The sequence below is a fragment of the Aspergillus stella-maris genome, assembly GCF_047715825.1.
Source record: "Aspergillus stella-maris strain CBS 113639 unplaced genomic scaffold BDV14scaffold_20, whole genome shotgun sequence".
In the NCBI taxonomy this organism is placed as follows: domain Eukaryota; kingdom Fungi; phylum Ascomycota; class Eurotiomycetes; order Eurotiales; family Aspergillaceae; genus Aspergillus; species Aspergillus stella-maris.
This window is the reverse complement of record NW_027396814.1, coordinates 1-12741: the sequence shown is the minus strand read 5'-3', so window position 1 is coordinate 12741 and position 12741 is coordinate 1. Positions and strand designations below refer to the sequence as shown.

General features: G+C 47.7%; 4 protein-coding genes across 4 annotated transcripts; 2 read left to right on the top strand and 2 right to left on the bottom strand.

Moving 5' to 3' along the window:
- The first annotated feature begins 2119 nt into the window (after window positions 1–2119).
- Window positions 2120–3140, top strand: BDV14DRAFT_171270 (uncharacterized protein). The gene is made up of 2 exons (XM_073768363.1): window positions 2120–2604; window positions 2695–3140. The coding sequence occupies exons 1-2, from the start codon at window positions 2389–2391 to the stop codon at window positions 2881–2883; spliced, it is 405 nt and encodes a 134-aa protein (XP_073629183.1). The 5' UTR covers window positions 2120–2388; the 3' UTR covers window positions 2884–3140.
- A 138-nt stretch (window positions 3141–3278) lies between these two features.
- Window positions 3279–4771, bottom strand: BDV14DRAFT_189006 (LysM peptidoglycan-binding domain-containing protein; the record flags this gene model as incomplete). The annotated part of the gene is made up of 4 exons (XM_073771146.1): window positions 3279–3985; window positions 4021–4151; window positions 4250–4485; window positions 4553–4771. 4 exons carry the CDS (start codon window positions 4769–4771, stop codon window positions 3279–3281), a joined length of 1293 nt encoding a protein of 430 aa, XP_073629182.1.
- A 794-nt stretch (window positions 4772–5565) lies between these two features.
- Window positions 5566–9154, top strand: BDV14DRAFT_189005 (uncharacterized protein; the record flags this gene model as incomplete). The annotated part of the gene is made up of 9 exons (XM_073771145.1): window positions 5566–5773; window positions 5829–5886; window positions 5941–6009; window positions 6063–6177; window positions 6237–6322; window positions 6354–6560; window positions 6959–7273; window positions 7339–8745; window positions 8785–9154. 9 exons carry the CDS (start codon window positions 5566–5568, stop codon window positions 9152–9154), a joined length of 2835 nt encoding a protein of 944 aa, XP_073629181.1.
- Window positions 9155–10952: 1798 nt separating this feature from the next.
- Window positions 10953–11833, bottom strand: BDV14DRAFT_199018 (uncharacterized protein; the record flags this gene model as incomplete). Its single annotated transcript, XM_073773136.1, has 3 exons — window positions 10953–11021; window positions 11068–11760; window positions 11807–11833. 3 exons carry the CDS (start codon window positions 11831–11833, stop codon window positions 10953–10955), a joined length of 789 nt encoding a protein of 262 aa, XP_073629180.1.
- Window positions 11834–12741: the final 908 nt, after the last annotated feature.

Sequence of the window (12741 nt, the reverse complement as noted above, 5' to 3'; positions counted from 1 at the left end):
TGGGGGCATAGGAGGCGAAAAGAGTGAGACCATCATAGCGAAAGCATGCAGATGTAACAGTTGGGCTGACGACTTACTCAGGATACCCTCTTCCCCGAAGAAGGATGTCGTATGGGTCAGTTCATGCAGGATGCTGACCTCCGGCGCTGACGCCAAAATCTCAGTCAAAGACTCTCCGAGCAGCTCACTGAGCGACTCCGCGCGGGTCTGAGTTATATGTCGCCCTTCCCATTCGTTCCAGCCATACGGGCAAACGGTCAGATAGTCCTTTTTCTTGGACTTGGAATCGGCCTGGAAGGCCATCAAGTCTTTGTTATCCTCATGTTCGCATATTCCGTACTCCATGATTGTTTCTTCGGAGTCAGGGTCGCCTTTGATTTTGTAGGAGTCTAGAGTTTTTAATGAAATCAAACAAACATGTTGTTAGTTTTGATACTTTGAGCCAGGCAGAGAATGTGGTAAGGTAAGATGAGGGTGATAGGAATTGGAACGCACGCTCTCCATCTTCGTCCTCCTCAACGTATTCCCACTGCGAGTCATCGCAGAAGAAATGGATATTGAACGTATCCCCAGAGAGACCGCCGGCCATGTTGTCCAAGAACCCTGTTTATATGCAGATGCAGATTAACTAGTGGTCAGGGGAAGAAAACATCGAAACCCAAGCAAAAGGAGAAGAAGGCTGAATGCATACCTTTCACTTGGTCGAGTTTGTTCTTCGCATTGTACACAGCAGATAGATCATCATTCTCAAAGGCACCATACAAAGACATGAACACATCTATCTTGGCCTTTTCGTCACTTGTCAATTTGGAGCGCTGCTTTCCCATGCTATTGTTAATGATGTCGATGGCGCTTTGCGCTGTTGTGCACTAGGGGAAAGTATATTAGCATCTTCAGAAGGAAAAAAAAAAGAAGGTCCTTCTGTAGACGAAAGATAGAGGCTGCGGGCAGTCCACAGCCGATAGGGAGACGAACAATAGTAAGCACGTTGTCGAATATCTGGGACACATAGCCTGTCCTAGCTGTGCAGCTCTCATCATCAAGAAGAATGTTCGAACGCGCTCCTGCGGGGATGGTAGCCCTTCGCTTTTCAAGTGTCTCGGGGTGGGAATGCGATTTATGAGAATGACCATAACTGTGTCCCTGATGGTGACGCGCAAGGGCAATCACAGGCAATGCCTGGAAAAGCGCAAGGAAGCGCAGCACACTCGTCCAAAAGGCCATGTGATGTTGTAACCACAGCAAGAGGCCGCACAATAGCTGACCATGGAGATAATAGACAAGCAATGGCAGAGAAGCAAGTCACTGTCCGTCTTTGTATATGGAATCTAGGCTCGCACCACCTATAGTTGGGACTATCCATCTACCCCGAGCAAGCCGAATCTTCGCAACCGACTCTAGCGGCATCTGTGATCCGGCGTCTGAAGCTAGACATATTCTTTTTAGTCAGTAGTATTGATAGTGATCCCTTTTAGGTCCACATTGCAGCGAGTTTGTAGCTTCGTATCCTACGTATCCTACGTATTAACTTAGTGGCCTCATCCGCAGACTCAGGGTGCATGGGTAGTGAGAAAATTTTCCTCGTAGCGGATCTCTAGAGTGACTACCAAAGGCATCCATCTCAAATTTCCGACATTCTCCGTGGATAACTCGACGCCAAAGTCGGCTTTGTTCCTGATACAGGCACAGTCGCATACAGCCCCAGTGAGTGTAGTGATCTAGACTAGGCTGATCGACAGGAACAATGCCTACTCTGAGTAGTATCCAAAAATCGACCGCGGTACAGCTTATTAGAAGAATTCTCATTGGTTGATATCGTCTCTCTCGCTATATCGTTAATGAAGCAAAGCCCAAGGGCCCAGTTCGGTACCCACTACTACTGACCTGGTGCCACCCTGTGAGAGTACAGTATCAACAAATTTAGTCCGCTTTGCATCAGCTAACTACTTCAGGCTAGCCTAGCGAGATGCCCCTTCAAGTTCGTGGGTATGTGCGAGTGGAGTAGTAGACTAGTACATACTACAATGTGTGGAAACGGGTGGATCACAAAGGAACAGCCCAGGGTGTACCCGACTATCCGTGCAATATTAATCAACAATACCGAACTGTTCTCCGAGAACAGGGCCCTCCAGAATTCAAAGGGACACCGGTGTGTCAGGACTCAGACGCCAAGAGAACCAAGGATAGTGAAGCATCGAATTCTGCAGTGCTACACAGATACGAAGTGCTTGGCTCTAGAAAGTTCCTGCTAGTATTATTTGTCTGCTCCACTTGCTTTGATGGCCCCTAGGAAGAGCAAGAACTCCATTTAGTCTGTTAGCAGTTCGTTCAGCCATTCCTCTTTCCATTCCCAACATCACATTCCCTCCATTCCGACTACAAACCATTATGCACCTGTCTCTGCTTCTCGTTGTTGGTCTCCTCAACGGAGCAGCCACTGCCTCGAGAATTCCCGGCTGGACAAGCGGCGAAACTGCTACCGGAACCACCGACCCTGGAGTGACAGCCAATTGCAGTTACTGGGCTAACGATATATCCACCAATGCTACATGTGCGCAAGTTGAAGACCATTTCGATATCTCGTTTGACCGGCTGAAAGCATGGGTAAGTCATCACTGTATATCTCGTGCTTCTCAGTCCTTAGCATGGGACTGTGTCCTACATATAACTGACCGTGATTTCTTGGAAACATAGAACCCGTCCTTACTGAAGGACTATTGTGTTCTGATTGAAGGGTGGAGCTATTGTGTCGATGGTCCAGCCGATGCCGTAGCAGAAGAGCCCACGCGAAACCAGGGCCACATGAGAAATAGCACATATGTTAGTAGCAACAACCAAACTCAAGCTGAATCAGCTTCTGCTCACACCCTTAGTGACTCTTAGACTTGGAACGGGACTGAAACTGCTGCATCTGATGCACCAGGCTCGACTACTGATCTGACTGGTGCTGGCGCTGGAGGTTTTACGCGCTCTGGGTTGTCTATTTGGGTCATTTCGCTGGCTTGGGCTCTGGTGTCTATGTACTAGGTTGTTAGATAGTTGTTGCGTCTAGTCAGAGTATTACATTCGATCGAGAAATATGTCTTAAATGCTGGTTGATTTCTCTCTGGGAAAGCAGTGTCTACCGCACCACTATACCATGTATTCATAGACCAGATAGTTTCCCCCTCCTCTGTCGGATATACAAATACTGCCTATACATCTCTAATACATCCTCAATGTGCAAACTCGAACAATCATTACAGACGGGCATGCTGATGATGCTGCATAGTCACGACCTAAACCCCGACACATACAAAATACCCCAGCCATAACCCAGCACAGTCAGCACCAACGCGTGGATTCCACTGGTTAAACTGCGCCGCCGTAATATCATATTGCTGCTCGATAGCCCAGCATCCATCGCCGGACTCAACATGGTGCCATGCCTTGCACGAGTCGATGGTCCCAGGCATGGGCTGGGCATCACTCACCGCAACGCAGTAGTAGTAGCCCAGAAGAACGTTACAGGAGGACCCAAGACCCGGATTCCAGGTGACAAGTTGTGACTGTGTAAGATAGGTATATTTCTCATTGGTGATCGCCCAGCAGCTGTCGCCTGATGAGGCTTGGTAGTAGGTGACGCAGTCTGCGGGTGTGCCGACCTGGATAGGCGTTGGGGCTGAGCCTTCAGCAGTTGATGTTGTTGATGTTGTTGTTGTCGTCGCTGTTGACGATGTTGTCGTGGTTTTGGTGGCAGATGTTACAGCTGCGGTGGTGGAAGAAGGAGAAGACGAGTCTCCAGAAGAAACGCCAACACAGACATATGTGTCAAGCCATAGATTATCGCATGTCGGTCCGGTTGCTGGATTCCAGGCGTAGAATTGCTCCTGGGAGAGTCCATAATTATCCAAAATTGTTTGACATTTCGTATCCTCAACAACGTAGAACCACTTGTCACCTATTTTTGAGAAAGCTCCGTTAGTAGAATGTTCTGAATAGAATACTATAGACAAGTAACAGGTGGGTGGAATAGTTTACAGTTGGTAACAACGCCCGTTTGTGTCGGGAAAGCGGACGTCGTCGACTGTGTACTAGTAGGAGATTCTGTCTCAGCAGCGACGCACACAAAGTCGCCTACCGTCAGACCTTTGCACCCAGATGAAAGAAAACTGTAGCCACCAAAAGAACGTTAGAGATGTCGATGACGCGGTCAGAGAGGACTTACGGATTCCAGTTGTAAAATTGTTGAAGGGTAAAGGCCATGTACTGATCTTGGATAGTATAGCAAGTGTCGCCCTCCGCGACCAGATAGTACTCGGTACAGGACAAGGAAATTCCGCTTTGCACAGGGGCTACTGTACCACTGTACGTGATTGTCCCAGCTGGAGTGGCAAAGGAGGTGGTTACCGTCGCTTTGCTGGTAGTAGCGGCGACAGGGGGGCCAGCGACACAGTAGCTCCATCCAGTGATCAAAACACAGAAATCTGGCTGAAGCTCTGGATTCTGTACATTGTTCTCTTGATAAGAATGCGTTTGAGATTTTCTTTTTGCTTCATCATGGTTAGCTTACCCAGGCAATCAATTCACTTTCCGTAATATCATAGTATGCCGCTATGCTTGGGCAAGTGTCACCATCCGCAATGTCATTGGCCCAGTAAGTACAATCATTTGTGACATTAGGGTCAGTTGATCCTGTGGCATTATCACCGTTGGTCCAGCGTCTCTCGATTGCTGATGTGGCCCCTACTCCGACGAGTAAAGCTTGCGTGAAGAGCTCATTCAACCGCATTTCTGATCTGGTTGGGGCGAATACCTTCAAGCTGCAAGGTGAAAAAAGAGAGTCTGCAATAATGACAGGGAGGATGCAGTGTTTGTCAGTCTAGCTTGGACAAGTAGGCTAACAATTTTCATCGGCCGACAGTTCGGATTTTGTCCGTTTGCACTGAACTAGAAGGCCCGCTATACTCCTGACAAATCTCGCACGAGCCAGATATCGAGGATTATTACTGCTCAGTTTTCCCGGATTGACGATCCGGTACATTCCGCAAACATCGACCAGAGTGCTCCGCAGCATAGGACCCACGCTATGAAATCCAGGGGTCCACGGGCCTAGTACATGATTGTCCACATACTAGTAGAATTAGCCTGGTGGATATCTAATTCGGCGCTCCACTACGCTTGAGAACCATATTCAGATCAGAAAGAGTCTTTCAGGAATCCCGAATAGGAAGTAGTAGTAGCCTGTATGGATCTGACTTGTGGTCCCTCTCACAACTTACAGGGCAGGATGAATTCCATTGGAGAAGGAAGCACTGGGCCCAACAGTCAATTTCGTGGTAGACGAAACCACATTATCTAGCTGGTACTGTATTTTATACTAGCTCCAGATACGACAAAACTTGTCAAGCTCATTAAATTGACAAGAATCTATTACTAACTGTGGGAGACCGGAAGTTTGTAGAAGAACCATCAACGGGAATGAGGAATTATATCAAGTCCACCTATAATACCTAATCCCTGCAGCGCCGGAAACTCTTGTTGAATCCAACCAGTCATTCTTTTGAAAAAGAAAGAGCCGTAGCAATGCGTCTCTTCGGCCTTTTTGGCCTCACTTCGTTCTTTTTATTGCCGAGCAATTCATTCGTTTTAGCCGCTTGGAACGGCACCTGCTCAAGCACGCAAAAGTGCGTATCTGGTTGCTGCAGCAAGAGTGGTTACTGTGGCTTTGGTCCTGACTTCTGTGGAGATGATGTCTGTGTCTCTGACTGCGATGCGACAGCTGAATGTGGTCGTGAGTTCTGCCAGACTTGTTCCTGAGATCGGCACTGACTTCCAATGTGCCACAGCGTATGCCTCCGTGGCCAACACGACCTGTCCGTTGAACGTATGCTGTTCTCGATTTGGGTAAGTTGATTCTGTAGCCCCCGTCTACTGGAATCACGGCTGATCTATGCTTAGATTCTGTGGTACTACCGAAGACTTCTGCGGGACTGGCTGCCAAAGTGGATGTGATCGTGTGTCTGAGCCGTATGTTTATCTCTTGTCCCTGCTTGATACGACTAGGTCCTCACCAATGTCAGTTCCTGCTCTGGGTCCTCGAGTAAAGATGTCTACATTGGTTATTTCGAAGCATGGAACTACCAGCACCCCTGCGATTTGTTGACGCCTGCCAACATCGACACTAATCCATGGACGGTCAGTGATCATCTACTACCTCTGTGAGATACTGTACATTAAAACTAACTTCGCTCCAGCATATCTTCTACAGCTTTGCTGGAATCGATACCAAGACGGCAACCATTACCACAACCTACGCACGCGATGATGAATATATTAAAGAGTTGGTCGATTTGAAAAAAAAAGAAGCCCAGCCTTAAAGTTTTCATCTCAGTCGGCGGCTGGGATGTAGGAGGCAAACCCTTCTCCAGCATCGTCCGGTTTTCAGGGCAGCGGAGGTCGTTCATCAACTCTATTATCTCCTTCATGGAAGATCATGGGTTTGACGGTGTTGACATCGACTGGGAGTATCCGGCCGCCGATGACAGAGGTTCGTACAGGCAGCCTCCCCTACTCACATGGTGCTTCTGATACTGATGTGCTTTTTCTATATTTAGGAGGTAGCGTCGCCGACACAAAGAACTTTGTTACGTTCTTGAAGGAGCTCAGAGAAGCATGCGGCGACACCTATCAAATTACCGCTACCATTCCTTCCTCTTACTGTAATTTTATTTTTCACCGAAATACTTCAGAATTTCTCACTAACAGCCTGAGCAGGGTATCTCAAAGGATTTGATATCAAGGGCATGGAGCCATATCTTGACTACTTCAACTTCATGTCTTATGACATCCACGGCACCTGGGATGGAAACAGTAACTACACGTCGTCGGTGATTAACCCTCACACTAACCTAACCGGTGAGTTATGGGAATCTCTCTCTCTCTCTCTCTCTCTCTATTATCATCCTTATGCTAACAGGGCATTTACCCCAATAGAAATTTCTTCGGGATTGGATCTGCTCTGGAGAAACAAGATCGAGCCTTCAAAGGTGCTTCTTGGACTAGGGTTTTACGGACGCTCCTTTACACTCAAGGACACGCATTGCGCAGCTCCCGGGTGCCCCTTTGACACATCCGCCTTCAGTGCGGGAGGAGCCGCTCCAGGCCAGTGCACCGAGACAAGTGGTATCCTATCGGACTATGAGATTAACCGGGTCTTGAAGCAATATGATCCCGAGGTATTCTATGATGAGACAGCGGGAGTTAACTGGATTACGTGGAATGATAACCAATGGTACGTGGCCCGGAAAATACGAACAGGGCACCTAGGTAAAGTAAGACCTAACAAGTTCAATTTAGGGTTTCATTCGACAATCCTAGAACTTACAAGCAAAAGGCCGATTTCGCCAATAGCAAGTGTCTAGGAGGGCTTTTCGCCTGGGCCCTCGACCAAGGCGGTCCCGGCAGTCTAAAGAACCCCAACGACATGGACTCATCTGATAGCTCGATGGATGGTGCTAGCACAGAGGGAGGCGGTGATGGCAGTGGCGATGTCTACCTCGACCAAGGTGTACTCGAGAGTGCTAACAATACTGCGACCGCCGTTGCCCCCGCCAATCTGATAGTGGCCCCCAGTACACTGGCCACGCCCACAACATTCGAAATCGAGCCACTGGTGACCCCTATTGAAGTGGCCTGGACCACAACAGAGACAGTGACCGTCTCGGGCGTTGTAACTGTGACTACTACTGTGGCACGTACTGTACAGACTACTACTTTCACTATGCCTACTATAACGGCGAGTGTCATTCCTTGGTGGAATTGGAACCTCACGGACTCGAACGTTACCAAGACAGTCACCACCTTGTTCCCCAGCTTCACCTTGGAGCCGATCACCTTTCAAAATGACCCAAATCCGCAGAATAACACGAACGGGCCATTTGTCAGCCACACTGTGACCGGCTATAGGACCTTGTATCCTCCTCCGTGGCCATGGTCAACAACGTCCATGCCCGTCAAGGTTCCCACGCCCACTCTCACCTTCACTCAGGGAGGACCTCCTGGTCCGACATGTACTGCTAATTGTGGTACCAAATGTACATCGTTCTGTGATACACCCTGTCTTCTGAACTGCGCCAACTCAGAGTCCACCAAAAGTTGGATAGACCCAGAGGATCCAAACCCTCCTTCCCACTCCAAGTGCTCCGGGCCTGACTGCCACGACGGGGAATGCACTGGCCCTCTGTGTGTGAAGAGGGGTTGCAGCGGCGCAGACTGCGACGACACAGATTCAGTCTGTCTGGGTTCTAAATGCCACGAGACCGGCTGTTTCGGCAGCGACTGTTCATCAAGCGGATCGTGTTCCGGCAGCAACTGCCACAAAGTCGGATGCACAGGGTCAGACTGCAACGGAAACGGACTTTGCCTCGGCCTACACTGCATCTCGCTAGGATGTATCGGTCCGCTCTGCGACATTTCGACGGGTGAATGTTCCGGTCCGAATTGCCACAAGGTCTCCTGCTCTGGCAACCACTGCAAGAACGGTATCTGCACAGGCGATGGATGTACTTCCGAGGACAATGACTGCGAGGAGTCCGAAGCTGACGTCTGCACTGAGCTCATCTCCTCTTCACTAGTTTCCCCAGTCTCAACGTATACCACGACGACGTCGACCAGCTGTGAAACTATCACCGCTTGTAATGCGCAGCCAACAACCACAACGACCACCATTGACGATGACGACTCAGCTGCGGTGACGCCCTTCAAGTACTACTACAATGGAGTTGACTTGGCAGCTGTATCTAGAACAGCGAGCTCGATCGAAGACATCTTCTCGTCTCTGTACACCACAACAACAACAACAACAACAACCACTACCACCACAAAGACAACGACAACAACCAAGCCTACGCAGACAAAAGACCCATACAGTCCTGCCGAGTCCGAATATTCCTGCCGCGGTAACTCATGGATGTGCGGCCACTTCACGGGCAATTTTCGCTCGTTCTGCGATGTCGCGAAGAGCTATATTCATGGCAACTTTATCTACGGCACCACTGATGACGATTATGACTCGGGTGCCTGCTATACGGATGGCCGGCATGCTGGTGGTGGGTGCGGGATCTTCGTTAAGGGCGATGACTGTCACATTCGTGGAACGGCTATGCAGGCGTAAGTCTCTCCTCTTCTCCTCTCTTCCTTTTGCTCTTCCTCTTCTCCCTTTCTTGACTGCGATTAATGACTGATTGTGCTTTTGAACAGAGCATACGATCACCTAGTAAACGACAATCTTGGTGACTGTGGAGCGTGCGGCCATGTTACATTCGACAATGGATGCATTGTGAAGGTGGATTATGTTAGTACATGTTAAGGGGATTTGATATCATCTGTCGAGATTTATCAAGTTGCCCTAATTAGGCGTAAGAAGAATTGCGTTTCATGAGCAGTGTAGGAGAAGAAAAGAATCAATGATAAATAGATAGTCTCTCAAACCGAACAGCTATGAACCAGTACTCATCTTGGGTCCAGTCTCCGGGTGTTGGCAATACAGGCAAAGTATAATTATATTTTTAGTAATGAATCTCTTACCCACCAGGACTATTTCAACTTTCTTGCAATGCTAGAGGCATGCAAGGATACATTGGACTCTCATCAAATGGCAAGCATTGTTGCAAGTGGTGTATCATGGGGCATTACAGATCAGCATGGAACTCCTGAGGAGGTATCCAATGTCGGACTGGTTGGACAGGAATTCCCAGAACTCCAGCAGACATTACGACGATTGATTTGGGATATACAAACCAAGGGATATGCAGATTTTGACTAGGCTGAATAGTTCTTTAAAGGACCGTTAACTATGGATAATTAAAAATTAACGTCAGTATAAATTAACGTCAGTATATTAAGTGTCGGGAACTCGGAGGTGAGCGATCGCCGTGAGAAGCCCTTGGATTCTCTATCTAGAAGGCGATCGGTGGAAAGTCAGTTATGAGCGTCAGAGGTGGCTTCTTATTGGTGGATACCAGCTGAGTGACTAATCGATATAAAAATGAATGAATATTGAAGGTCTTGCTCTTCTAATTACAGTCTGTATAGAGCTTATGTATCTGGCCAGAGGCCTCATTCGACCCCAAAGAAGAGGGGTAATATGATATCATGTATCCTTCTGAAACGACAGGCCACATCAGCGATATGTAGATCAACTGAATGAGGAAGGCGATGTCCGATTGGCTTAGATAAGCAATCCAAGTCCACCTTGGTTGACATCAGTGGTGCGGAGAGCACGTGACTGCCAGCTGATGCCTGAGGCTATCTCAACATTAAGTCAAGGGTTACTACTGTAAAGCAGTTCACCCTTCCCCTAAATTTTGACCTGCTACCGAAATCTCCTTGGAACAGGAATGTCGAACCCGAGCTTGCAAAGGCAGTACGACAACCCTGAAACGGGTTATAGAAAGATCAGCAACACGGCTCGTGTGTCCCCAATATCTTCAAGGGTTCTCACGGTATAATCTTCCTGGGTCTGCTAACATTCGCTAGACGTCAAAATTATTCTGAAATTGTTCTTCTTCTTGAACAACATGCTGGGTCGAAAGCTGAGCAAAGAAGAGCTCTTGACTTCAAGCAGCAAGTTTGCTAGATCTTGTCTACCTAATCCATGCCTCATTCCTCAGATTCGAGCTTATATCGTAAATTCGTCCTTTACAAGTTCGCTTCAATGGTGGATCTGAGGGGGCCCACTTTCACAATTCTAAATACATGCGCCATGTGGACTCCTGCTTGCGGGGGAGCTGCGTTCAAAAGTTCCTTTCAAACGAAGCTGCTGAATGTTTCTAGGCGAAAACCTGACCCTCTCTGTAGATTTGTACTAAGTTAAGTCTAGCCCGAGACCCCAGATAGCAGGATAGCCGTGTGCTTTATCAAGCTTGTCTCCAGTGCTTATATGGACCACCAAATCATTTCACTCTTTATTTTCAGGCCTGTAGTGTGTATCCTTCCCAATCCCTTTGAATCATGCTCTCTACCTGGCCTTTAATGTTCTCCTGGCTATTTTTAGCTAAGTAAAAGTAGCAAGGGGCTTCGACTCACCAGGACTGAGAATGTGTATTGCCTGAGAATAAATGACCTAACGGCTTTCTCCAAGGAAAATGACTTATAGGCCTCTTCTGTGGAGAAGGAATTTACGGCCTCTTCTAGAGACGACCGCTTTCTGTGAAGATCACGCAGAATGATGTCTTTCAGCCCAGGTCGATCAAATTCTTTCATTGTAACAATCTGCATGCTGATCTGATTGAGTTGCTTTGTTACAGCATCCTCGTCATGGAGAAAGCGGCTAAGTAGTCGATTGGATCGGTCCATTTCACTGGTGATTCTAGTGATTTCCGCTGCCATAACGGTGATGCAGAATTCAGCCTCCTCCTGCCATTCTGGGCAATGCCGGCATAAATGGGGAAGTTTCGCTAAGTGGAGAGGCATAGGTTTGCTGTAATGCGGGACAACTCTGCTTGCAACAAGCTGCTGTCTGTTGTTGTGGAACGAATCCATGAGGGCAGTACACAACGGAACTGAATCTGGAGTCTTGATGATAGAGTGTACTACTCCCTCGAATTCCAGAACGGAGTAGGCCAAAATAGCACCTGTCTGGTAATCCAGGGTACTCAGTATATCCTCTAATCCTGGTATCAGCTCTTGGGCGCTTGCTGCCGTTGGGTTGGGAGAGAGGAGTGCAACAAAGAGAGAGTATAAGGCGGTTTTTGCAAGAGGTATGGTATCCTCTTGAAACTATCATTGTTAGTAACATGGTTAGGTATGAAAGAGTATAACTCACGGTATCTATCACTGGCGGCCACTGCATGTTGGATAAGTTTTATTATCAGACAAAGCAGGATCTCTGCGGGATCAGACTGGCAAAAGAACGTGAATTTTCTCAAGCGCAGAAATCTCTAGTCCCAAAAATAACGAAGTTTATTGTCCCCGGTCGTACCGCTCTTATAAACATGAGTGACGTTTAATTGAGACTCGCATTCGTTACAGGCGCTTTCAATACACCATAATATGGTAGAGGTGGATCACCGAACTACAATGCATGCGCCGCACGGGTAACTGAATGTAAAACCTTTAATATACCAAAATATGTACTGGCCTAAGTTGCGGAAAGCCTGAGCTCCTGCACTGTAAGCGAGCTTCTTTTAGGTCCTTCATAGATTAGATTATACTGGCTAGTGGTGATAGACCTCTGCCAGTGGCGGATCTATTTAACATTGCATCGGATCTGTGAGTACTATTGGAAGCTATCCTGACAGCATGGTATATCACCAAGAAAGAAAAGAAATTGGCCCCGAGTGAGCGCGCAACAACCCGAGATCTATGACCTGACTGTCAGATAAGTCCGGCTAGTCTTCTCAAGAAGCTTCCCAAGCTGGTCTTAAGGATATTCTGTGGACGATAGGAAGAGGATCAATAGATGGAAATAGAGCCGTTTGTAAACTAGTAGGATAGCTTGATTTCCGAAGATAAGACGCGAAGAACAAAACTAATTACATGGTAAAGGAGCGTCCTTATATACCCCAGTCCTTCATGCCCGTCGGATCAACCTGCTATGATGGGTATGACCTTTCATCAGCTCATCATATCATTCTGGTATGACTGATTTGACTGTCATATCAGAATAGTGTCGAACTTCGCCACGTACGTAATATTTGGTACACCACCCGAAGAATATGAAGGTCTGATTCATTCAATCTAGCTACGATACTGCACTAA